General features: G+C 41.0%; 2 protein-coding genes and 2 non-coding genes across 6 annotated transcripts; 1 reads left to right on the top strand and 3 right to left on the bottom strand.

The window, feature by feature from the left end:
• Positions 1 to 3,754: 3,754 nt before the first annotated feature.
• EIF3A (eukaryotic translation initiation factor 3 subunit A) lies at positions 3,755 to 18,504 on the bottom strand. Of its 3 annotated transcripts, none has more exons than XM_078599285.1 (22): positions 18,258 to 18,504; positions 16,135 to 16,325; positions 15,900 to 16,036; positions 15,570 to 15,733; positions 15,248 to 15,447; positions 14,900 to 15,108; positions 14,621 to 14,792; positions 13,821 to 13,925; positions 12,395 to 12,493; positions 11,923 to 12,039; positions 11,038 to 11,223; positions 10,497 to 10,844; positions 10,260 to 10,364; positions 10,027 to 10,140; positions 9,813 to 9,935; positions 9,460 to 9,613; positions 9,141 to 9,310; positions 8,953 to 9,050; positions 8,352 to 8,731; positions 7,572 to 8,172; positions 5,994 to 6,214; positions 3,755 to 4,887 (listed from the first exon to the last, which is right to left on the bottom strand). In XM_078599285.1, exons 1-22 carry the CDS (start codon positions 18,304 to 18,306, stop codon positions 4,643 to 4,645), a joined length of 4,188 nt encoding a protein of 1,395 aa, XP_078455411.1. In that variant the 5' UTR covers positions 18,307 to 18,504; the 3' UTR covers positions 3,755 to 4,642. The 3 variants fall into 3 exon arrangements, with proteins under 3 accessions (XP_078455411.1, XP_078455412.1, XP_078455413.1); XM_078599286.1 differs by having other exon boundaries at positions 9,147 to 9,310; XM_078599287.1 differs by lacking the exon at positions 3,755 to 4,887 and adding an exon at positions 5,302 to 5,413.
• LOC144721840 (small nucleolar RNA SNORA19) lies at positions 12,782 to 12,914 on the bottom strand. The gene has a single exon (XR_013585988.1). It is a non-coding gene; the product is annotated as a small nucleolar RNA SNORA19 (small nucleolar RNA).
• Positions 13,431 to 13,512, bottom strand: TRNAS-GCU (transfer RNA serine (anticodon GCU)). The gene has a single exon. It is a non-coding gene; the product is annotated as a tRNA-Ser (tRNA).
• A 279-nt stretch (positions 18,505 to 18,783) lies between the features above and the next one.
• Positions 18,784 to 26,327, top strand: DENND10 (DENN domain containing 10). The gene is made up of 9 exons (XM_078599288.1): positions 18,784 to 18,858; positions 20,841 to 21,037; positions 21,507 to 21,586; positions 22,251 to 22,399; positions 22,581 to 22,692; positions 22,838 to 22,938; positions 23,044 to 23,151; positions 23,244 to 23,338; positions 25,597 to 26,327. Exons 1-9 carry the CDS (start codon positions 18,813 to 18,815, stop codon positions 25,771 to 25,773), a joined length of 1,065 nt encoding a protein of 354 aa, XP_078455414.1. The 5' UTR covers positions 18,784 to 18,812; the 3' UTR covers positions 25,774 to 26,327.
• Positions 26,328 to 26,725: the final 398 nt, after the last annotated feature.

The raw sequence follows: 26,725 nt of genomic DNA, 5'->3' as shown, positions 1-26,725 counted from the left end.
GTGCAACCTTAATTGGTAGAGTTGGATCGGGGTGGGGGCTGGAGGGTGATTTCACCCACTGCTTGAAATCTTGTTTCTGCCCTTGTCCCCTGTCCCTTAATACCAACCAGAAAGCCCCTTATTTGTATGTTGCTGGCACTTATTCAAAACATTCCATGGCCAAATCAACTCCAAAACTAGGTAAAACAAAGTCAATTTCAGACACAAGTCAATATTTGACGCATTTTATTAGATGCCAATTCGATTGGATAACTACTAGAAATTCAGTGTTTATATGTAAAGGGCATTACACAACATTTGTTCTCCTAAAAGGGAGCATTTTGTGTTCAAAATGGTCAATAACAGGGGAATTACTCTTGCTGCTTTATATACATTATAGTTACGGAAGTAGTCACAATACAATTGTCTCCTAAATATATTGTTGATTACTGAACAAACGTCATCTACTTTAAAGTTATGAGATGTAATTGTGCTGTTAGAATTAAGGTCACAAAAGACCACACACTGCACTTGACAATTAAATGGAAATTACAATTCAGAAATAGCGCTTAAAAGCATTGTCTGATCAATATGGAATAATTGTGGAATGTTTTATTTAATTCTGAACACTTTTTAAATTAGAACCTTAAATGATGTAGGGTTATTTCTCTGATTTATAACGGTTGTAAATTTTTTTCAGCTTCATTTCCCCTAGTACGCATAGCCTCCATGTTGCACAATTCCTATTAAAATCAGCCAATGAAAATTTTATTATAGCACATTAAAAGTGCTGGTGATGTTTTTTTTTGTATTCCTGGCCTGGATAAGTATTCTGCAGTAGTTACACCTTGATGTACCTTGTACTATATGTAATAGTAATATTTGCTGTTTGAAAACTGTTTTACATATATGGCCCGCCAGAAGGGACTGTTGTGTTAAGCTGCCCTTGTATTTGTTTAATACTAATTCCTGGATTTCTTGGTGCGTTACACTTTTAAACTTCATACGTTATGCATTTTAATGACTTTTGTGCTGTATCACGTTTGCTACTGAAGAATTTGGGTTTAACTATACCATTAATATGCCAATAGAATGTACCTTATTTTGCCACAATCTAAAATGCTCCGTTTGTAAAATATAATTTTACAATGTTTTTAACTTAAAGTGTTTAGTGATCAAACAAATTTGCGTAGTATTTTGTGGGGTGCTTATAATTTAACCTGCATAAAACCCCCAGTATTACATATGAAAGGGAAACAAATATTTACTGTATCAATTTATTTTCTGAATATTACACAAGGTCTGCATTTAAATTACGAAAAAATTGTTCCAAATATTGCATAGAAGTAAAATTTAAAGTACATTAAAAGAAAAAAAATAACCTTTTATATATAGCATTTATATATTGGAAAATTTACATTTTAATGACCTACACCTTTCAAGCACTGTTTAATTTAAAACAAATGTACCCATGTAGCTGGTGTCTAAAAAAATTAAAGTGTATTTTTGCTAAAGTACATTGGTACGTTTGCAAACTTGAACAAGGCTGTAAATGGCCTTGTGTTTAGATTTATGTACGATCTTAAGTCCCTGAAGCACTATGGTTTCAGTATCGCGCAATAGGCATTACAAGCCCTGCTACAAATGGGACCCAGTGTAACCCCGTTGCCTGAAGCCACAAATTCCCCAGTGAGTTCAGCACTGTATATGAAATTGTATGCTTTTTTCCAATGAATGTAGCAATTTTTGTTTACTGTATTTTTGTTATTGACCAAAGAATATATGATGTAAATGGTGTATTTTGAAATATTTTCATCAATATTGGAGGTTTGTAAAGGCCTTCTATGCTGGTGCAAATGATCAGAATATTTTATTAATAAATAAAAAATAGATTTCATTGACTGATTACTGTTACACTGCCTTTACGGAAGCTTTTTATAGGTTTTTGATGTTTTTGTATGTGATGATTTGTAGCTGTAATTTAAATGTTAAAATGCATAATACTAAAGTAGCCTAAATGACAATGTAAATATTTCAAATACTGAATGGAATTTAAAAAATGTATCTATTTGCTGTTTATATTTGAGTTTATTGATCGGTCCATGTTGATTTATTGGTATTGCAGTAATTAACAAAAGTAAGTGTGTTTTTGATTTCAATTGTAAATCGCACATTTGAGGTATTGCCAGTGCTTTGAGTAAAAGAATTTAGACTGCGGCGCAGAATGTGAAATACCTTATACCGGCATCTTGTATGACGATGAAGTACTAAAAAGTACATATACACTTTGCTTAATAAACATGTTTATACAACATAAGTGTGACTTATTTAATAGATGTTGAGTAAACTACGCGTAATTTTAGGTGGGTAGACATTTTCTCGGAATTGTAATCTCAAATATTTCTGGGGTATTTGTCGATGCTTGGCACACAAGTGCCAAGGCCAGCCTATCCCATTTGTCCACAGAAATATGTATAACTTTCAGATGTCGCTTGAGCACATTCGCCAAGCTGTAGCACCGTCCTCCATGGCATTTTCCTTGGGACAGCTCTCCATACAAGACTGCTTTCAGCAGTGTCATGCATTTGAACATGCCAGCCCACCTTCGCCGAATGGCAGCAAGGATGGCTTCGATACTTGGCACAACTCAATGCTTCCCATCTCAAATAATGTAGTTTAACTCGAGCACTATATGCATTTAAAGAAGTTAAACAGAAGGCCCTTTTAAAGTGATGAATTTAATGTTGTTTATTGGACATTGCATGTTTACAGTGAAACTAATTATCCATACAACGTATCATTTAAAGTCATGGTATATTAGTTGTGCATGTGCACCACTGCAAATGCTCATGTTTTGCTTTATGCAATTTGCCAGCTGTGATGTACTCTAAAAAAGTTACTCCTAAATTGTTTAATAAGCAAATCACAATCTTCAAGGTAACTAAATGAAAGTCATGTATCTAATGAACTTCTTTCGCAACGTACAAGACGTTCAGGTGTACAAGAAGGCAGTTACAAGGAAATGAGTCCTCAACCGAGATTTAAAAACGCATAGCTCAAGTGGCTTCCTAATATCCAGGCAGTCGCAGAAGTGCATCTTAATAGGATTCAGCATACAGTACTGAAATTGGCCACATTACCAGCCACATTGTACAATATTCTGTGGCTGGTAATTAACATGACATTTTCACCATGACAAATCAGATGACTATAGTTGGCAGCATATGGAATTGACAAATGTACAAACACTAAACACAACTTGGATTAATGCATCTCAAACAGCAATTTGGCCATACTAATTTTTGGAAATTTTGAAATTGCAATATAACTGCGATCTCAACTTGGGATGTTTACTTAATGTAAACTCAAGCTGTTAACCTGCAAGACATTGGTTACTAAGGAAATTAGGCCTTTCCAAATGTGGGAAGCGTTAGCATTATGCAATTTATTGGTGCACACACACCAATGTCATACAATTTTAACTAGGCCAATGCAGGCACACTAGGGCTTGAAGATTTGGCAACTCTCATGCCTAACAAACCACATCTTCCCATCTATTAAGAAAGGCACACCTGTCTGCTAAATGTCGGCAAGTCTTGATATGAAACACAGCCACAAAACCAGATAAGCATGTGATTTGGCAAATAACCCACGAGTGTTATGTAAACTTGAGCCAGAGTACATTAACTCGATCCATAGAATAATCAGTCGTCTTTTATCTTCACACTGTGAAGCTGCAGCACAACAGAAAAATGAAAACACTAAAGGCTATTGCTCAAGACCTTTGTTTTTATTGGTTTTAGTATTAAACTTCCACACAACTAAGGAGATTAAATCATGAAAATGCTCTGTGCTTCCAATCCACACGACTGTGTTTATAACCAACAAAGCCAAGTTTTCCACGAGAATACATTTTAACTTAATGCATCAGAAATAACAGGGCAAAGATTATAATTGTTAAATGCACATAATATTGAATACATTTAACCTTGCAAGCTAATTTTCCAATCTTAAATTTAATTTGGCTTTAATTACTCAAAAATAATAAAGCCATACTTCAACATGATAATCTGCAATTCTTACAAATGGTTGATACGCTACTTATGCTTGAGGAAAATGTTAAGCTTAAAATTGAAAGACATTGGGTTAAGGGCCAGGTTTTATCCTGTTTGACCAGCTTTTCAATAGTCAATCCCCAGAATGAATGGTACTATTTTCAAACTTAAGCCATTTTATCAGTCTAAAATCCTGTAAACACAGCTATATCTTGTTACATTTTCAAAAGCTTCAGTTTGAATAAATATCTAAAATGAAGCCTATAATCACAATGGATAGGCAGCCTGATATAATTGCATGGCAAAAACACAAATCACACTGTTGAGGTGCATGCAGATTTTATATTTATGCATTTTGTGCCTTTCACAAGCAAAGCATATACTCCATTTGATTAATTCTGAGGCTGCAATAATTTTCTTCTATCAAATTCAGAAAAACAACAGATTTTAAACAAAACAATGTAATCTTTTTTGAAGTGTATGGGGCCAATTTTGGAATTTAGTATTACATTGGACGTTGTCCAAAAACATTTCTGTGCATGCTTTGGATAAAGAAATCTCACAACTCAAAACAAAAACCAATTATACGGTTGTGTGGAAATGTGGCTTTAGCGGCGGACAGTTGTCCAGCCATCGTCATCGGTCTCATTGCGGACTGGGCGCTTCGGAGGTGCAGCAGCAGCAGCTGCAGGAGCAGCAGAGGCCGGAACCTCGCGAAGCTCTTTGCGTGGTGCAGGCTTCTCCCTTTCAACGCGCTCACGATCCCGGTCACCATCTCGGCCCACGAAAGGCGCTCGGCGGGGGGCATCCCTATCCCCGTCTTCACGCCGGTCTTCGGACCGCCGCCACACGCCTTGAAACATGAAGACGTGAGAAGTGGGTTACAGGGGAAGGAGTGCTATGGAGCAGGTACCAATATATTTGACCCATTATTTGGATCCAAGGCCCTCATATGATCATACAAATTGCATTGTATGAAAAGTATATGATTACACAACAATGGTGCTTATTAACGCCACAAAAGATGTTTTAGCATTTGAGTAATTTAAGCAACCAATTTTGACACCAAGTGAGAAAATCTATTTTCAGGTAATAAAATGCAACATTAATTAAAAATCATTATTAAATTCGATATATCCTGATATGTCGACAAACTACCTTTAGAGGTAGGCATTAACTAGCTTTTATATTATTTCAATATAACATTGTATTGTATGAAAATACTGAGTTACAAAAGAAACAAATAAACTTTTTTCAACGGTTTTACTTAACTTGACTCCTGTGTCGGTCAAATCTTGAAATCAAAAGTTAGTCTACTTTCTGTTGTCCAATCAATTCCAAATTTTGCACACGTACTCAGATCCGGTGACAATGCACGCCTGTATTAAAATCGGCATCAAGTCATCAATTAATTGCCTCCTTTCAAGCAATTACAATTTTTTAATGGACGGCATATTAATTATATATTTTTGTGTAGGTGAAAAACGCCGTGGTCCCTAAAGTGTGGAATCGGTTCGCACAAAAAGCAAGCCCCGCGTGTTTCTTGTCATCAAGATGTCATCCACTTCCCGTTGTCCAATCGAGTTATTTACTTTTTAGCGTACTTTAAAATAAAACCGTTGTTTAAAAAAACTTTTTAAAGGAGTTTATTACCTAATGGCCTCTCACGGGCCCGAGGATCACACGACCACTGTTTCATCACCCGCATTTGTGTTTCTGGTCAAGCCAATTGAAACTGTACTGCTAAAATGCTTTGGGTGTTAGTTGGCATTAAATTAAAATGTCATATGTACTCTGCATTCCTAGTGCCAATTTTGGAATTAAGCATGAAATTCGACACTTCTGACCAAGTATTGTATATCAAAGGGCAGCCATGTACACACACCATTCTCAAAGGTGATCCCAAAGCTTATGTACGAATACCACCAAATGCCAACAATATTTTATGGTTCTGCTCACCTTCATCGCGATCTGCTCTGGGTGGCGGTGCACCCCTTTGGTCTTCCCAGTCTCCCCCTCGGACTGGTGGTGGGCCACGCCTCTCCCTGTCAAGTGGCTCCCGACGTGGAATATCCCGATCTCTCTCACCATCGTCACGCTTTGGAAGGTCCCTCCAACCGGCGGAAGCCTGAGAATCCTCTGTACCAGGCCTCCGCCATACACTTCCTCCTCCTTCCTCTCTGTATATTTTAATCACAAGACATTAAAGTGAAGTATTAGTCGTCATCAGTAAGTCATAGTTTGTTCATGCAAAGTTGACATTTCCCGCAAAGATCCCAAGATGGCACGGCACGTCTTACGTACAAATGCAAGATTTATATTTATGTAATTGTGTAATCGTTTCTGTAAAAGCCTTAACACAAAGATAAGTTTGAAGGTTTCAACTATCTTATCAAATTCATGAGAGCTAAAGTGACCTTATTTAGCTTGGTTGGACAAGCAGAGCATAACATGTGGGTTTTATCAATTGACTGTCCAAGTATTTATTTTCCCTTATCTCCCATCAGTGCAGCTTTCAAGGTTGACCGAGTTTGAGAGTTTTCAAACAACCCCCATAGGACAAACGAGTTGATATTTTATGTAAGCTGGCACAAAATTAAGCAGCCACATGTAGAGCTTACAACATTTCCTTCATGTTTCATAACGTACATGAAATGTAAAATGTAAAAACAGAACAGAAACCAGGGAGAAAAAATATGGATAAGTCATGGCTATTAATTAAGAAAACATTTAAGCAATCAGTGTAATGTGATGGGTATCAATGCCATACAATACTTATGCAGCATGTTCATCTATGCAAAGTTGGTTAAATATGAATTTGCTTAAACAAAGATACAAATTTTCTATAATATAAACACACGTTTTGCTAAATCCTAGTCAAATGGGGATAAAAACTAGTTTATGCAGTACATTTGGCTTGGCCAGGGTACTAAAAGAGCATTTTTCATAGTGCTATAAAAACATTGCGACTGCAACTATTACAGAGAGTATGTTCATTGGATCGTCCGAATGTTCATCAGTATTTTAAAATATAAATCACCCCAAGTGCAATTGTACCACATCTTGAAAAATACCTTCCCTCAATGAGGTCCAATGATTGCAATGCAAAGGAAGTGCATCACAAGCCAGGACAAGCAAATGAGAATCTCATTAGCAGCAGCTCGGATTAATTACTGGAATGCGATCTGGAGCTGGGTAATAAGGCTGTCACAGCACACCAACACCAAATTGCTAACCACCACCACATTCCCTACCTGCAGGCAACCAATGATTGCTAAATCACAGCAGATGAAAAAATAAAAGCTTTCAAAACCTGCCATGGCTGAGTGCTGGTGATCTAATCATGTTGTTACTTGAAATAAATCATGACTTGTAAACTCACATTTAATAACCGATGCAGCTACATTGCGAAGCTAAACATAATATGAATACCATTTTATTAAGATGCGCACTATGAGTTGCTATACTATAAGTGAGCTAAGTGGAAAATACAACGGGTACACAACTAGTCACCAATATGGAAATGAAAATGCATACCTTGGTGGACGGCGGTCTCGGTCCCCGAAGCGGTCTCTGTCGCCAAAGCGGTCTCTGTCGCCAAAGCGGTCGCGGTCCCCGAAGCGGTCGCGGTCCCCGAAGCGGTCGCGGTCCCCAAAGCGATCTCGGTCCCCAAAGCGGTCTCGTTCTGGCGCTCGTTCTGGGGCACGTTCTGGGGCTCGTTCTGGGGCACGTTCTGGGGCACGTTCTGGGGCACGTTCTGGGGCACGTTCTGGGGCACGTTCTGGGGCACGTTCTGGGGCACGTTCTGAGGCTCGTTCGGGCGCTCGTTCGGGCGCACGTTCAGGGGCTCGTTCTGGGGCTCGTTCAGGCGCTCGTTCTGGCGCACGTTCAGGCACACGTTCGGGGGCTCGTTCGGGGGCACGTTCGGGGGCTCGTTCGGGTGCACGTTCGGGCGGTGCTCGTTCGCGGTCCGCAAAGTGATCGCGGTCCTTGGTTTTTGCTTCATGGTCACCGAATTTGTCTTCCTCGCCCTCTTCGCGTTCAGCCGGTTCTTCTCCATCACCCTCCGCCGACTGTGACCCCTCGCGAGGGGGCTTCCACACCTCATCACGCGCTTTCTCACGGTCACGCCACCCACCTGGCCAATGCAAGGACAAACAGAAATGTATACACCTCTGCCATTAAGGTGCATTACAATTTGGGTTGCTGCTCATTACAATTTGTATAAATACTAACGAACATACCCCCCAAAATACATATCACATCTTATCAATACTAATAATTCACAAAATGTTGCCATCGGGAAAAAGTCCTCACCCGGCTTGACAGCAGGTTTCCAGGCAGAGAGAGGTTTATCAGATTCACCCTTGGCATCCTCATTCCATCCTCGCGGTGCCCTCTCTTCGTCCTGGCGGAACGGAGACTCGACACGACGCGGCGCTGGCTTCTCATCCTCCCAACGCGATGACGGAGCGGGGCGCTCATCATCGTTGCGACCCCAGCGAGCTGGCGGCTTGTCCTCACCATCACGACGAAGGGGCGGTGGCGGTTTTTCATCGGCATCACGCCTCATAGACCTATCTTCCAGATCGCGCCTTATCGGCTTCTCAAAATCTCGCCGAGGGGGCATGCGTTCTTCGTCCCGGCGGCGGAATGAACGGTCATCGTCGCCACCACGGGGACGCCAATCCCTCTCACTGTACGCAGGACCAATAATAAGTGAAATCATTCCGCTATGCAACTGTATATTTTTCACAAAAATAAGAGAAACTACTAAGTTGAGATTATATCTTATGAAGCTCGTTTCAAATAAAAGCAACAACATATTGTTCTAACTTCATCACATTCCCACATAACCATCACCAAAATGCCAAGTGCCTTCTATTTAGAATGATATATTTAGTAAGAGCTTACTGACCCATCATCAACTGGACGCTTGGGTAAATCATCACGGTCTGCAGGAATATCACGTCGCCATTCCGAATCTCTCTCACCCCATCGACCTCCATCTCCATCCTGCACATGAAAAACAAACACGTTAAAGCTCTTAAAGCTCGTCTCTTCCACAAAAGGATTCATGTTGCTTGTAATTATTTAAAAACTCACGGGTACCCGTTTTGATTCTCCCATCTCTCGTTTCCGCTCCCGCTCTTCGATTTCTAATTCTTTCTGTCTCCGCTTTCTCGCTTGCTCCTCCAGTTTTTGAATCTGCTCTTGGTACTCGCGCTCCTCTTCCTCGCGCTTCTCACGCTCAATCCTTTCTGCCTCATCTCGCTCTGCAAAAATGTCCACGTGAAAAGTTAAAGTTTTGCTTTGTTTTAATATGTAAGCCCAAGCCAGTTCTCATTTCAAATAATTAATTACATTTCATGAACGACGACATGCCGAGATGCTGCCCCCTCCGAGTGCAGAGCAAAACGGACACCTTTTTTAAGTTGCTCATCGTGAATTCTCTGTGCTTCTTCTTCTCTTTCCCGGTGAAATTTGAGTCTGCGATCTTCCTTCCTTTGCACTTTTCGTTCAGCAAGGCGTTTTGTCCGCTCTTCTTCCATGCGCTCTTCAAACACCTTAAATTTGGCCTGGAGTATGAACAAATAAATTAGTCAGAAATGTAATGCTTGATTTTTCTCTCCACTTCAAAACAGGCTTTTACCGCCAACCCATATGTTTTAAACATAATGCAACTCCAAAACAAATGATATCATAGTTGGCATTTGCCAGAGTATTTAGGCACGGCTTCACATTTACATCAGCTGACAAAGCATGTATAGTGCATACCAAGTAGATGGCACGGCGTGAGGATTTCAAGCCTGACAAGAATGAATCCTTGTCCTCTTGCATGCGAATCATCCTATTCTTGTTCTCCAGCGCATTTTCTCGCTCCAATTTCACAGTTGAAATCTTAAAAAATAAACATCATTATTTAGATTGTGCATTCACATGAGCAACATTTTTAATTCGGCAATAACAAAGGAATAACTCATATATTCACCCTCTCATCTTCTTGCTGCTCCCAGAACTCCATGTCCTTAATGCGCTGCTCTTCAAAAGCCTTCTTCAGCAATGGAACCTCCTCGACACGTTTGGCTCTCTCAAAATAGTCAATCTAATCAGGGAAAGAAATTAAATATTATAATGTACAAATAGTGAGCTTGACATGAACGAACAACTAAGTGTTAAATTAACAAAAAAACATCAGATTTAGTTGCCTTCGATTAACTGTACCTTTTTCTCTTGATTTTTCAAACGCTCTTGAAGCTCTTTCTTTTCCTTTTCAAGCTGCTCAACTTGCTTGGCCATAATGAAGTCAGGATCAAGTTCATCAAGATTCTGAACAAAAGCATAGGGATAACACATTAAAATTTTATAAGAAACAGCCTATAAAGTAAACTGCAGACTTACAGAGTACTACAAAATAGACATACACAAGTGATTATTCGAATTCATTGCACACACACACACCTCAATATCAAGGTCTTTGAGGGCTTTGGCTCCAAGTTCAGTCTTCTTGATCTGCTCCAGACGCTCCCGAACATGTTTGCGCTTGATGCTCTCGTGCTCCTGCATAATGCGCTGGTTCTCTCGTTCACGCGCTTCCTTCTTGAGTCGCTCCTCTTCCTCCTGCCGTATCTTCTGCAACACCGCCTCGCGTTGCTCCTGCTCCTTGCGCTCCCGGGCCACGTTCAAGCTCTCCAGGCGTTCCTTGCGCTCTTCGATAGTCTGTCGCCGCCCTAGGATCCGCAGGTGCTCCTTTTTGGAATTCTTGAGATATGCCATCACAGCCTGCTGCTTCTGCTCTTCTTTCTCGGTCTAATGTAAGACAATGTTGATTAACAAACAAAACTAGAGTGCAAACAAACGCCAATCTTGACAGCTGCAAGTAAATCACTTATTTATACATATATGCAGAATGAAGAAATCGTTCCAGTTTAAGATTATCTGTGTCTCAATTGCCATATATGCATTTACAATAATATGCCGACTCGGTTTTTGGCACACTTACCAGAATGTTAGGAGGTTTGATAATGTCAAGAGCACGGGTCAAGCAGGAGGACATTGCAGTCAGTTGATTTCGAATCTGGTCCGATGGCATGGGTTGCAAGTATGGGCCTGTGGGGGCATCATCTCTTGGAGAGTAGTTGAGGTCCGATCCGAAGCTCAGTGTTCGTTTACTGTGGTCCAAGCGCACCTAAGAGTAGCAAACCACGCGCATTACCAACAGCCAATATAAATCATCTTCTGGATAAAACCTTACCATATATATGAGGAAATTCCATATGCCACACTTTAAGCAGCAGGAAAAATGGCAATGTTGCCAGACCAGAAGGGATAACTGTGGCTGCTGTTGGTTGGGTGCCAAAGTGAAGAGATGTTAACTACCTCGCCTTGTATACAGGAAGACGTCAGTTCGTTCCAGACCCTGAAGTCTATGCATTTGGAGTTTGCATGTTCTACCCGTGGTTGCGTGGATTTTTATCCAAGTCCTCCGTTTTTCCCTCCACATTTAGAAATGTGCGTTTAGAGTATTTGGCTACTATAAATTTCCACATAAGACACTTAGTTCAGCTATCATTTGTGGCCAGATCACTTCTATTATAAAAGCCCGGCGTTTTGTTTGCCGTCAACTAAATTATAAGAGCCTTTCAGAAGGCCTGAGCTAGAATGAGGCAGCCAGAGGCCTTACCTGCTAAATAAAAAAGTATTAGTATAAGTTCAAATTCAGAAACATTTATAAAAAATTATACACTACTTAAATAGCTCAAATCATGAAATGCCTCATTCTTCTGTTCCTAAAGGGAGAGTGATTACGAGAATTAGACCCATTAGTCTCTTTCCACACATCTACATTGTTCAAGCAATTGTTCAATCGTGTGGTGAAAATATTTACCTGCAGATCACAGTGGCGGGCAGCATCAACGATGATTCTCTCAAGTGAAAAAGGGTCAATGAAGGGCACAAGAGATGCCAGCCGACTGAACTCAATGCCCTGATACACTTGGGCCACCTGTAAGAATAGCAAACGTTAAGCTTGTATCAATAAATCTTGACTTAAAGCATTCGTGACTGCAGGAATTCATATTCTTTGGGTCTTTCGGGAAAGTCACATACATAGGTTCAAATTAATAAAAACGAAACAAAAAACGACGACGTTTCGATCATAACACAAGCGATCGTCATCAGGAGAAAGAAAGCCTCCTGTTGACGACCGCCTGTGATCGAAACGTCGTAGTTTTTTGTTTATTTTTATTCATTTGAACCTATCTACGTGACTTTACCGAAAGACCAAAAGAACTTGTATCAATAACTACATTTTATAAACGGTTCCTAAGTTAACATGTAGCAGTTCTTTGACAACCAACCTGCTGGAGTAAGCGGAGGATCGTGTTGTTTTGAAGGAGATTGACATAATGCTGCAGTTCTTGTTCTTTCTCCGACTGATCTTTAAGCCAGTTTAGCACCTTTAAATACAAACATGACAAATTGTATGAACACAAGGCATGCAAACTCATTAAGATGGATTTTGAAAAAACATGTGCATTTAAATGTTTAATATTGTTACTTGCTACTATGCAAATGATATGCTGTTAGGGAGTTTTACTAATGAAATGAGGAAACCATCAAGAAAATAATAGTTCTAAAAAATATGGTCAGGAAAAAAAACGATTTATCCCTCAATTAAATCTGAAACCCTGAATTTCATTTTAATATATTGGTATGGTTTTCAATATTTTTCTTTTAAATGTGGGAAGTGTATGAAGGTGACTGACAGCATTGATCATAAAAAATTAACCAAGCTGTTAATTAACCAACAAATTTTCTCTAGCACATTAGAAATATCGCTACTCCCACATTGAGGGAGCAGGACAATGATATGTGCTATTACTGTGAAGCAAAATTTATTGTGTGGAGTATACTTTGTAAGGTGTTTATCATTTGTAAAATAAGAGAAACACAGAAATGTAAAATTGACCTAAAATAACACGTGTTTGGAACTCTTTTGATCGTATTTGAGAGTGTATATACATGCTACGCTAGGGTATGTTTTTGACTGTGAAAAATTAACCCGTAAAAATAAAGTTTTTCACTATAAATCCTTTATATGCGTGGCGGCTAGAGTCCTCTCGTCCTCTGGCTTGAGATGGCTGCCACCTATGGGTCAGATGATTGCCTGCCACCATTAAGCAATTGGTAATTATATATAATTTTTTTTTCCTAAAAAGTGTAAAATTTTGGAAAAATATTCACGAAAATTAATTGTCACGCACAACGAGTCTGTATGCAAAATGTCAGCTCGATTGGATCACGGGAAGTGGGTAAAAAAACGACCGAAAGATTTGCACGGTCGTAAGCGCGCAAGCAAGCGAACTTAATATAAAGGATTAAAAAAGAAAATCGCGACGAAGGTGGGATTCGAACCCACGCGTGCAGAGCACAATGGATTAGCAGTCCATCGCCTTAACCACTCGGCCACCTCGTCTCACGCACTCACACACGCAAGCACATACAACCAGAACCAGGATGAAGACTTGCACGCACATACATACAAACAGACCCCCCCCCCCCACACACACAGTCATACCATTATTTTTTCCTAAAAAGTGTAAAATTTTGGAAAAAAATTTTCACGAAAATAAATTGTCACGCACGAGTCTGTGTGGAAAATGTCAGCTCGATTGGATCACGGGAAGTGGGTTAAAAAACGACCGAAAGATTTGCACGGTCGTAAGCGCGCAAGCAAGCAAGTGAACTTAATATAAAGGATTTAAAAAAATCAAGCTGTCAAACCTTTGTGACACGCCCAGATAGTTTCAGCGGGTGAAAGTCAACCTCCAACCAGTTGTACAAGTCTTTCACTTCTGGCACAACGTACTGAATCACATTGAATCGCACCTGCGGAAGAACATTAACATAGAACATTTCAAGATAATTATGTAAATGCACCATTTGATCACTTTCCATCTGAATTGAAAGCACCATTTTTACTATGTTAAAGTCCTCTCATGACGACAATAAAATTACTAAATATTATCCGAAGGTGACTGACAGCTCTAGCTAGTGAACAAAGCTAGGCTGTTAATTTACCAACGTTATTGATCTTGCACAAAAGATATATCATGGCTCCCAAGAGTACTAAGAGCATGAGAATAAAATGTGCATATGCCAGGGTAAATGCCAACATATATAAAAACAATAAATATGATCAAGTTCTTAACTTATTTGCAATGCACATGTACAGCGTATGACAAAATTACCCGACATGTACCCAGTTTCATATTTTGAAAGCTGAGCAGGTTTGATTGCGACTCGATAGTGCTTGTAAGGGTGACCACCATGCACAAACCAGGGTTGTCATAAGTGGCTGCAGATCTATGTGGTGGTCAGCAGAAGACAGCTGAAAAAATATTTTATTGTACTATACTTCTAAGCTCCCCTGCCTTCAGAATCCTGCATTGGTCAGCATGCTAAGAAATAGTCGTAACACTCATGATCCTCAGAAGTGTGTGGGGGGGGGGGGCTTAAATTCACAGGTAATTGACAAGAGGGTTGCACATGTAGGTCGTACGGGTGGGTGGTATGTTGCATACCATGTCATTAATGAGGGACTGACGAGTGGGAGGACTCTGAAGTCCCAATAGACTTGAAAGGCGACGCTGCTTTTCAACGATGATCCCATCCATGTCTAACAGGCGAGCAATGTCTGTGCGCTCGGGAGTAAGAGGAATGGAGAGTGTGGCTAGCAGCACACGGGTGGCCATTCTGTTGGGAATAACGAACATGGCAAACATGGTTTAATGGCACCAACTAAAAAAATATACTGCATTGACAATAGCTTGGTAAATATATTTATATGTTTGATGCCTGACCTTTGCATTTCGTCTTGAGTGAGATTCTTTCGCATCTCACGGGAGAGATGAAAAAGACGGTGGAGTGTGCAAGCATGAAAGAGAGCATTGCCAGACTTCCAGAACACCATAGAAACTTTCTGGTAATAGTTGGCCATTAGTTGGGGCTTCGGGGGTTTCTTGGACAGTGAGAAGAGCCCATGGATATCTTCAACGGCCTTAAATGCTTCCTGCATAATCAAGACAAGACAATACAATCAAATTATACATATTGTAATACTGGCAAAAATGTTATCTGTGGTACTTCAAAACAAATGTAAACACAATGTTATTCATCTTGCATTGGGAAAAATACAGATATTAGCATACCTGCCACAGCTCCATGCTGATGGCACTATCCAGCTGCACCAGCCTTGTCTCCAGGTGCATGGCCTGGCTCTCCGGGTTGTTCAGATTGATGGCTGTGCTCTGGTTATGGTGGCGCTGAATCTGGCTGAGGTGCATACGCAAGTTGTCGCATAATTTACGGAATTCTGCTTTTCGTGTGTACTGCAGGCAGAATCTGAAAGCTGATGAGATAAGGAAACAAGATCAACATTAATTTATGTTGGCAAGTACTACAAACGTGATTTCAACAGTTATTTTACAGGTATCTTGCCGTTTGCATAAAAAGTCAAGTTAATCAAAATACCCTGTTGGGCAATGTCCTGGTAGAGACGTTCCACGCGCGAGTTGTTTCGCAAGAGATCCAGGCACTGGCGGTACGATTCCCACAGAAACTTGACCCATGGCGTAAGCAGGAGACGATCCGTTCGATCTTGGGTGTCTTCACCACTGACAGCACTCAACAAAACGCTGCACCACACACGCAATATTTACTCAAGTGTTTGACCAAAAGCTCTTTAGAGGGGGTTATATTCAAAAATATGCATTTCTTTCTTCCTTAAAATTTATATTCACTTGCAAGGAAATGCATTACAATTCTGCACAGGTCTTATCATGCGAATATTGAATAAGGTACCTTTCAGGGGTTTGAATCTGATCAAGATCTTCAATATCCAGCACCATCTGCTGAGATTCCTCCTTTGCAGCTTCGGTCTTCTCTTCTGCCAACTTTAGATATGCTCTCACCACATCCTCCAGAGACTTGATGTTAACCTACATCGATAAAATATGGAAATATCTGTTTAATATATGGTAAACCTACACTGTGTCATGCATGATTAAACATTTATTCGAATGCTTTTTTTTAATACCTGCTGACAGATGTTCTTGTACTGGTAGAGTCCCTCTTTGGCCAGGTGACTCTTGCGCAGGTCCACACACAACTCCAGGTACTTCAGCATGATGGGCTCGTGGATCTTTTGCCATGTTCGATGCTTTTTGCTCTTTATCACATCATACAGGACATCCAAAGCAGGCTGCCTCTTTCCCACCTCCAAAAACTCTGTACAGCAGTAAAAGGAAAAGGACACACAAATATTTGATTTGTACCATGATTTGTGAATGTACCAACAGAGTAATACAACACCGAGTTAAGTTGTCAATAATTGGTATGTAAAGTGTAGGTTTAAATGTACATATGACCACCAAATAATGTAGCAGGCTTAACTCACCAATACCATTGCTATAAAAATCAACATTACATCAAGGTGTGAGCACAAAACGGTTCTGCAAACAGTAAAACAATTTCAGCTCAAAAGTATTAAAATGGTCCAAAAATGTCAATCATTGCATATGGCACTCGATTCACAATCAACTGCCATGGTTGGTTGTGCAATTTTTATAACCGTTAAGTCTGGACACCGTGGAAAGATGGGCAACACAAACACCCAGATGTTGGGGAGCACCAACAACCATAGTTTAGCCACTATTGAATCAAGGGCTCTCCACCCTGTTAAGAACAGTCATGATCTATCCACCGCTGGATAACCTTCCCACGTTATTACCATCCCTTATGGTCCAGAGATGTCACAATCCAACTCCTGCATGAGCCATGTTCACAATGTTTGTTATCAGGCGTAGTCTTTTCCCTTTGGCTGCCATTCCATGACTAGTGTGTGCATATTCCCTCTTAGCAATCTGTACAGTACTGCACAAGCCCGACTTGTACGTTAAACTTCTTTCGCACCGTACGTAGCCAACCGTGCTAATTGGAAGACTCCCCTACGTGTTTCTATAACTCTCAATGTGGTTCCATGTGCGCGTGGGGTGGAGCGGCAATGGCGGATAATGCAGTCAACTAAGAACCCTTGCTCGATTCCAAATAATCAGTTTAATAAACGGGCTTGGCTACCTCCTCCCTTCACCAACCTGCACAAATTATCGTCAAGTATGGTCAAACCTAGTACCGAGACGGCGTAGTTAGGCCTTCATCCAGCAGTGGATTGGCCATGAGTTGTACAATACATCATTTCGACAAGCTTTACGAATCCTGCCTTTTGTTCCATGTGATACTTTTCAGTGTCAAATGTTTCTAATCCATGGCATCGCTCGATGAACGCACCCAAACAATAACATTCTTTGGTCATGTTTTATCCTACCGACGCCTACTTATTTTAAATCACGTGAATTAGAGAAGCCCTTTATTCCGGGATTGATCATTTTCATCTGCTGTCACCAATGTCTCGAATTCACACCTATGGTAAAACGCCTCAAATACATTCATACCGTTTCTACAAAGCATTTTTAAATGCTGTTGCATTTCACGCTGTTTAGAATTATTTTTCAGGATTGTACCATTACCAATTTGTGGCAAATCAATGATTACACGACGGATTTACTCGCGCCCGGCCATAGTAACGGGTAACGTCCAGTATATGCGCTACTAGGAATGATTGACATGGCACAAGCAACACCGCCTACACGTCAAGTCTCTTGACTGCGGTTCACATTGCAAAGGTTTTCATTTCACGCCACGGAGTGAACGTGGCTGCCAGCAAAGGGAACAAGGGGGCACTTTCACTGCTCCCATATGGAACACGCGGACACCGCTTGCTGCATGCACAAACCACCAGAAGGCTGGGGGGGGGGCTCATTTAAACATTGTTACGTACGTTTCTCGCGCGTATAAAGCAAATCAGCAGTTCATCTTTTGAGATAGAGAGGGAAAGGTGAGCGAGGGGGATGGGCGGAGAGTGGAGGGAACCACAGGCCGGAGCCTTCAGACTCCCGAGTCTGGCGATCCCTTTTAAACGTTGCACTTAAAGGGTATGTGCGTGCAAATTAAACTTGTCCGAATAAAAAAACAGCGCATCGTGTTGCACTCGAAAGCGAGCGAAGGGGAAATGTGGAGCTGAAGAGGAGTGGAGAGGAGGGAGAGAAGCCAGGCCGCAGCCTAAGCTAGACCACGATGCCGCCACCGCATCCTCCTCCTCACCGTTGGCCCGCTTGAGGGCATTCTCCGGCCTTTGAAAATACACCGGCATGTTTGCTGATGTCGGCTTGTCACCACGTGCGGTAGCGAACAGACATCGACGAGCGCGGCTTTAATGCGGGGAGCGAGCGCACGACGATCGCGGGCGGAGGAGGCGGCGGCGGCGGCGAGACGCGAGGACAGCGGCGATCTCAAGATGGCGCGGCGCTCGCACCACGTGACGCGCCCTCGATACGAGGTGGGTTCCATTTAACATTTTTTTTTTCTAATATTCAATACGGTCACTTTAAGCGCTTTGGTTTTGAAGTAGTCTGCTGAAGTTGGTTTGTGAAAAATTATTTTTTTTAAAAAAAATTGGGGGTGGGTGTGGGGGGGATAAAAGGTTATGGGGGTCACGTGGTGAGGGGTTAGGGCCGCCCCGCCCCTCCCCTTCTCGTCCCTCCCCTCCCGCCCCGCCCCTCCTCTTCCCGCCCCTCCCCTTCTCGCCCCTCCCCTTCCCGCCCCGCCCCTCCCCTTCCCGCCCCTCCCCTTCTCGCCCCGCCCCGCCAGTCACGTGCAATGGCGGTGTCGGAAGTGCAGCTGGTGCTGTCGGCGGGGCTCATTGGTCGGTGCCGTTTATTCATTTAATTCAAGTCATTGCCTTTATCATAGTTATTGTTGTTGTTACAATTAGTGTTGTTGCTCATAACGATATGCTGTGGTGCAAGTGGTGAGAGCATGCGGGCACGCAAACCAGCAGGAACCCCCCTTCCCCCCCCTCCTCAATTTAGCACTTTGGCCGGGTTGATTAAAATTTGTACCATTTTGTGGCAAAAGGCACTTGTTGTGTTATCGTTATCAGTTTTGATGATAAATACCCCCTCCGTCATGGGAATGTCGAATAGCTCCTGCAGGCTTAGGGCTGTATGTAGGAAGTTAGGGACGTGCTGCATGTTTGAGTGTGACATCACTGACTTTGGTATATGAACATGCACAAGTGCATCCAGAAGAGGGCTTCTCCAGGACATACGGGCGATGAGGGTTATTTGACCATAATACTTCGCCTCTCCGGTCGGTGTGGCTTGGTGAGGAGGCCTAGATAGGTGTCGAACGATCTGTGCCCTCTACTGCAGTTTACGCCTGCTCCACGTGATTTATTTCTGGTGGTAACACAAACAACAAGCACGATCCAGGCTAAATTTTGCAAAGCTTCTGATGTTGGAAAGGATCGGGCGCATTACGTGTGATTTTGTCATAGCATGTTGTTTAATTTTGACAGTGATTTAGCGTTCATTTACGCCAGTTCATGTGTCAGTGGTCCAGCCTTCTGTTTTGCCCGCTGACTTTGAAACGGTGCGAAGGGACGATTGTGATTTAACATATATATAAAAAAGCATTTTAGTATGATCAGTCTACAGGCTTTCTTGGACCAATGTTTATCCAGAAGGGTTTAATCAAGCACAGACTATAGACCGGTTTAATTTTTTAGGGTTTCACCAGCAGAATCAAGCCTGCCGATACAATGCAGTGAGTGGCAAGTTGAATTGAACTGCATTGTACCACGTTATAGAAATTGCCCATTGAGACAGTCTAAAAGAAAGCTGTTTCTGGGTTGGACCAATCAGTTTCAAAGTCAATGCATATACTATCAGAGTATGTTTTTTGTTTGCATTTTGACCGCAAATTTATGTGGTAAATGCAGATATGATTCCTTGCAAAAGGTTTCAGTTTGGTGTTTTTACATCTTAACACCTGTTTTGTTGCCAAAAAAAGAGGAAAACCTATTCTCATACATTTATTTTGGAAGCATTTTGGGTATAGACTAGTGTAATTCGTGAACGTGCAATATAATTGGATTTAAGCGCAGCCAAAAATGTGCTGCTGAAGAGGCAGGAGAGGAGTAATTTCTAATTACACAAATCATCGTATTCAGTACTGGCCAATGTATGGATGTTGGAGGACTCAAGCTGAGACTTAAAACTCTCTAAACCTATGCCACGAGCCTTTTGCCCGTCCAAGGACGACGGGTCTATTGCAGTAAATCTGAAACTTGCAAGCGAAAAGCAGACCGCGACGTGATATTCATTGCATCAATTCGTGTGCAATTTGTAAGGCCGTGGTGACACAGACCAATTTCATTTTAAGGTTATAATTCCTTGTTCATCATGACAGCGTTACGGAGATCGCGTGACGTGAGGGTTCTGCCTTTGTAGTGAGGGTTGTAAGTTGACGCTGAGGAGGGGGAAGGAGGCGCCTCGCCCCCTCATGTGGAGTGACGTCACCCGCTAATTATCATTAATGGAGGGGGGGTGTCCACTTGGAGGACGTCACCTGTTCATGGTTATTAATGAGGGGGGCTGGTAGACGTGGAGTGACGTCACGCGCGAAACAGACATTCTTGGCTCATTATAGTAGTAAATTCTACAATGTCTGTTGAATGTTCTCAACTGCAGATTATCTTGTTTCAGATCAGGAATGTCATTGAAACTCTATAAAAAAAGTTAATAATGTAACACGTTGAACCGAACTCGTGCAGAATGAAATCGTAAAATTTTGCTGACTAAATGTAGCACATGTTGAGTATGTATTTTCTTTTGTCACGTGCAGAAAAGGACCGCAGCGGAGATGTTCTCTGGGTGTGGTGTTTCCCGTCTGTGAGCAGCGAACTCCGAACATTGCTTCTTAGGAAATGTCCACTCTCGGCAGACGGGAAGATACGCGACCCTTTTATATTTGGCCAACACCGCCGCGTTTGGTACTACATCACCTCTGGAGATGTCACAATCCCAGACGTTCTGCCCAAGGTACGTCTGTGGACCCTGTTTTTAACCAACACTACACGTAAAGATGCGTACCATGCAAACTATGAACAAAGTACGGCCATAATCAAGATGACAAAATGGTTAAAAACATTTTCTCATCATTGCTCAGGAGAATATTACAATTTTCTATAATATGATTTGTACAGTAAATTGTTAGATGAGCACGTTTCCAGAGTTTGTATGTGTAAATAGAACTATTTTGTGGAACAAATTGCCTCTACTTTTGGTTGGTTAGTCTCGTTTTTCTCTTTTGACAATGCAGTAAAAATACTTTTCTTTCACTGCAGTGCAATAAGGTTTAATGTCGCTATATATCACTTGGCCAGTAAACATGTCACACTGTTGTCATTGCAGGCAATGTGTTCGTAGAGCATTCTTTAAGACTGCTGTTACTAAAATGAAAACAGTTTAAGCATTTCATTGGAAGACACTGTTATTTTTCACTCAACAGGTTCGACAGTACAGCCTTGTGCTCACCTCCAAAGACTTTAACCCAGAAAAGTACGCTGCTTTGAGTCGTATTCTCAGCAGGCAAGTAATATTGCAACGTCATATTTTATTTAAAATATATTGTATTATTTCCAAATTTCATCATGATTGTGCTATTGACATCATGCCATGAGATAAACAATCTATTTGGAACTCTTTGTAAAGCAATTACATCTTCTCCCCCCTCCTCCCATCTTAGAGAATGGATCACCCAACCAAATGTTACAAACTACCTGAGGTTCCTTCAAGTGACCTCTTATCGACATTTACACTAGGGGGCAACACCTTCCCTCCTGCCCCGCTTCAGCATAATCTTTGTTGTATTTTTAATTTTATAAGCTGTTATTTTATCGAATTAATGGACAGAGACCATCAAATTTCGATTTAAAGCTTTGGTGACTGCGTGGATTCATGTTTTTGGTTCTTTCGGTAAAGTCATGTAGAAGGGAAATAATTAAATAATAAAAATAACACATAATAAGATTATATCCCTTCTACGTGACTTTACCGAAAAAACCAAGAACAGAGACCATCAAGTTCACTTGAGAACTAATTTTAAGCAGGTGGCGGCTGGGATCAGCAATCATTGCTTAATACCCTGATTCACTTTGCCACCTTGAATTTCAACACATTTCTAAAGTTTCGCTGTATGCGTGTATGTATGTCCAAATATATATCATTTAAATAATATCCTTTTATTTTTCAGGTTATATTGCAAATATGGTAGCCCTGCCAGCATGATGGAAGCATACCTCTCTGTGATTACCAAAGGATTGTGTCAAACGGAGGAGAATGGATCTTTCCTGGTTCAGGATTACCAGGCCAAAAAGACGTATTTAGCAGGATCAATTAAGGGTATGTGTGTATCCGATAAAGCAAATTTTTAATGTGATTTATGTTTATGACATTACTTAATTCATCTTGCTCCTTAAAGCATTCCCCAGATACATATCTATTTCACCAATGTTGAGTGGACTGGTCCTATAAAATGTTTCACGATTTATCTGCATTAATTAAGTCTTTCATGTTTCACTAGAGGTGGTGCGGCAGTTTGGGTTGGAAACAATCATTATCTACACCGCACTGATGCTTCGGAAGCGTGTGGCTGTTTACCACCCTCAGCTTCAAGTGCTGCAGGAATTTACCAGGTGCTGTAAACAATAAGTAAAGCTTTCTACCCTTTAGGCACACCATACTTTATGGGGCCTTCACTGACCTCATTAAGATTTAAGCTGAGAAAGAGGTCTGTGCCTTGAAAAGATGTTTGTGACCTATTCTGTGTTGTTTTCTCAGAACACTGCCAACTTTGGTTTGGCACAGACAAGACTGGTCCATTCTCTACCCATGTGTTCACTTGCAGGAAGATGAGCTACAAGCTCTTAAAATGTGTCCAGGTGTGCATATTTGTTGATATTTTCTAAATACTTAATTATTTTAACCGTAATAAATAATAAATATTGTAGCGAGATAAATTGTGGAAAACAATTGTGTTTTTACAGGGTATGTGGCAGGGTTTCTGGAGGTGGAGATTGAGAACCGGACAGAACTATTTGATGTTTTCATCAATCTTCCAGAGACTGAGATATTGGTGGAACAACATGCCAAAGGTGATGTGTGGCTTTTGTAACATGATAAATTATGTAAAAGTTTTCATATTTGTTGGTGATAAATTAACTCTGATATCTTTTTGTAATGTCAGAATCCATGGCAATGGGAAAGCTGCACAAAGACATCGGGCTGCTTATCGTGCAGTCTGCAGAAGACCCAGAAAAATGTGATGCACAAGTAGTGAAGGTATGCTTGGGACTAACTAGCTGCTCCTTAAAACCTCTTGAATCATAGATGTGTGAGCTTTGTAATTCATCAATATAGGTGTCATGGTTAATGGTTTATTGTCCATAACACTTCCCTAAAGAGGAAACAATATGTGATCGGTAATGTTTTGATCATTATGAATATGAGCCAAGAATGTGTGTGTGTCAGAGGTCGCAACCGGGTACCCGATACCCGTACCCTACCCGATACCCGGCTACCCGTACCCGGCCAGGTACGGGTACGGGTACCCGTTTTCGACCCTGGTGCGGCCGGGTACGGGTAGGCCGTGAGTCACTGGTGAGTAACTGTTTGTCACTCATTTCCCAACGTCTTGTCTCTTCTCACAATTCAAGTTCCTAGAATCAACCCACCCGCACCTGCAACATGGCTTCATCCCAGAGGTCGCAATCAGGTACCCGATACCCGTACCCTACCCGTACCCGGCCGGGTACGGGTAGGGTACGGGTACGGCCGGGTACGGGTACAGGTACCCGTTTGCAACCCTGGTGCGGCCGGGTACGGGTAAGGAATCAAAACCCGTTTGCGACCTCTGGTGTGTGTCCTGCGTGTGACGTCACTCCACATGAGGCCCACCCCCGCGTGACGTCACACCACATGAGGCCCACCCCCCTCATTAATATTCATGAGTAGATTTTTACACTAACGCAGAGGAAGGTGGAGCTGAATTAAATAATTTATTATGCAAAGTAGCTGCAAATATGACGTTTCTTTACAGAAAGTGATGGCAAAAAATAAATGTACGCAGCACAGTGATACATCCGTGCATGACGTCACTGCAAAAGAGGCCTCCCCCCCTTCATTAATATTCATGCCCGCGTGGAAATTTAGACTAACGCACAAGAAGGTCGCGCACTCCACATGCCGCACCCCTCCCCTCATTAATAATCATGAGTGGGTGAAGTCACTCCACATGCCAAACCCCTCCACAATATCCATTAATGGGTGACGTCACTCCACATGGCGAAACCCCCCCCTTAATTAATAATCATGAGCTGAACAATTTTTCTATTGGATATTTCATATTTACTGCAATATACACCCGTCCTTGGACAGGCAAAAAAGCTAGTAACTGTTAAAAGTGTAGTTTTATGGACAAATGTGAGTATCACAAGACATCGTATGAAGTAAAACGTGATTATACATTTCCTAAAACTCCCAAATGAGAAATAATTCAGAGTGGTTTTGTTTGTGGCAATGGCTACTTGCCTCAAATATGGTGTACACATATATTCAACGTCTTTTGGAAAAAAGTTATTACATATGTTGTAATTCATAACTTATTTCAAATATTAATAAAATAATGTTTTAAATATTCAAAATGAGGACAGGGATTTAAATGTGCATGCACACATGGATCAATCATACACCAGTCAGTGTTGCCAACATTAAACAAATGCTCTTTTTTATATTGCTATAGTGCTGGTTGTTGCTGGCTTCTTGAGCAGCTACATCATGGGACCTCTTTTGCCAGTACCAAAATATACTAATAGGGGAAAAACCCTATTAGGCTTCTTGAGTCTTCGGGCCTATGCTCCGCAATCATTTTAACAAAATAATATGATCAGTTTCATACGTTGATGTGTATATACATCTACATGCCAAAAGTAAACAACACTATATTCTTGATAATTGGTTTTTTACCCTTCTATCTGGCAACAAAACTGACACCTTTTTACAAGGAGTCATGTTTGCATAGACCGCAATACCTGCAGTCATACAAACAAAAGACATAACTGATAATGTGCACTGTCCTTGAAGTTGATTGGTCCACACCCGAGACAGCTTTCCTTAGAGCCTAGTCTCACATGGGTTGGACCAGATGGCGTTATGACTGTAGGTATTGCGGTCTATGCAAACATGATTCCTTGTAAAAAGGTGTCAGTTTTGTTGCCAGATAGAAGGGTAAAAAAACAATTATCATATTTTTACTGGCAAATGATGTTCCTATGGTGACTATATTCTTGGTTCTTTCGGTAAAGTCACGTAGAAGGGAAATAATAAAATAATAAAAATATTAAACAATAAAAATTCTCACTACGTGCTTGTGTTGCAGTCGAAACGTCGTGAGAATTTTTATTGTTTTATATTTGTATTATTTTATTATTTCCCTTCTACGTGACTTTACCGAAATAACTAAGAATATGAATCCCTGCAGTCACGAAAGCTTTAAATCAAAATTTTAATAACACTACTTTAATTGTTTTATTTATCCTTAGGAAATTGCACAAAAAACAAAGGAACTTCTGGCTCATCTGACATCACTAGCTGCCCCAACTGATGAAGGTGGAAAGCCAAGGATAACCATGGACGCACTGCGGGAACGCCGATTTCCACCAGCAACAGAAAACTTCCTATTTCATTTGGCTGCTTCAGAACAGATGCTGAAATTGTGAAAATGTCAGTTACAGAGTGAGATGTTTCTGTGTTGCAATCAGTTGCTCATTGTTACAATGGAAAGTGGAAAAACTTGATTTGAATGGTGCACTTAATATACTTCTCAATGTTTTAACCTTGCAATATATAACATGAACCCAATAGTAATTTACAAGATAACATTTGTTTACTTTCGTGACATTTCCAACTTTGGGTACATAGAGTAAATCAGTGGCATAGCATGGTTGGCATGGGCCATGGTGCAAGGAATTAAATTGAGCCCCATGTCCAATTTTCTTCTCATTGTAGCCCAGCGCCTGGGTCCCTCTGGCCCATTGGCCCTCGTGCAGTTGTAGCGAACAGTTTTGTGGTTGTCTTCACATCTGGCAAGTTAACAGTTTTATGCTGGGAAAAAAACTGTCGTACTATAAAAGATAGCTTTATTAACACACTAATTTGTTACAATGTGGGTGAAGGTTAGCATTCACCAAATTAATATTTGAAGACTCTGTAATGTACCGTAAAATTTTCTTCGCAAAAAAAACCTTGTATGTTTGAAGTTACTTATTCTTTGGTTGTTTCGGTAAAGTCACGTAGATAGAGAAATTATAAAAAATAAAGTGAATACAAATTAAATGAAAACAAAAACCATGACGTTTCGATTGCAACACAAGCGGTCGTCATCACGACCGGGCGTCATCACGACTGCTTGTGTTGCGATGGAAACGTGGTTTTTGTTTTTATTTTATTTTTTATTATTTTCATTCAAGTTATTATTTTTTTCAATCTACGTGACTTTACCGAAAGAACCAAAGAATATGAATTCCTGTAGTCTCAAAAGTTTAAAGTCAAAATTTGACGTCACTATATCCAATTATGTTTTATGTACTGTACTTGTAAATCATTGTTTTCACAAAGTGTTCTTTTTCAAATTCAACATTGCTTTCATGAAAAAATGTGAAACTTATTTGT

Source organism: Lampetra planeri, chromosome 12 (genome assembly GCF_965212315.1).
Source record: "Lampetra planeri chromosome 12, kcLamPlan1.2.h2, whole genome shotgun sequence".
In the NCBI taxonomy this organism is placed as follows: Eukaryota; Metazoa; Chordata; class Hyperoartia; order Petromyzontiformes; family Petromyzontidae; genus Lampetra; species Lampetra planeri.
The sequence above is the reverse complement of the archived record's forward strand: the minus strand, read 5'-3'. Positions and strand labels throughout refer to the sequence as shown.

Coding starts and splice junctions, on each gene's coding strand:
- EIF3A (XM_078599285.1), bottom strand. CDS start 18,306: ATGCCGGTGTATTTTCAAAGGCCGGAGAATGCCCTCAAGCGGGCCAAC. Junction 15,448..15,569: donor CCAGGACATTGCCCAACAGG/GTATTTTGATTA, acceptor TTATCTCATCAG/CTTTCAGATTCTGCCTGCAG. Junction 13,926..14,620: donor AGTCCCTCATTAATGACATG/GTATGCAACATA, acceptor GTTCTTCCGCAG/GTGCGATTCAATGTGATTCA.
- DENND10 (XM_078599288.1), top strand. CDS start 18,813: ATGGCGGTGTCGGAAGTGCAGCTGGTGCTGTCGGCGGGGCTCATTG. Junction 21,038..21,506: donor TCCCAGACGTTCTGCCCAAG/GTACGTCTGTGG, acceptor TTCACTCAACAG/GTTCGACAGTACAGCCTTGT. Junction 22,693..22,837: donor GTGCTGCAGGAATTTACCAG/GTGCTGTAAACA, acceptor TTGTTTTCTCAG/AACACTGCCAACTTTGGTTT.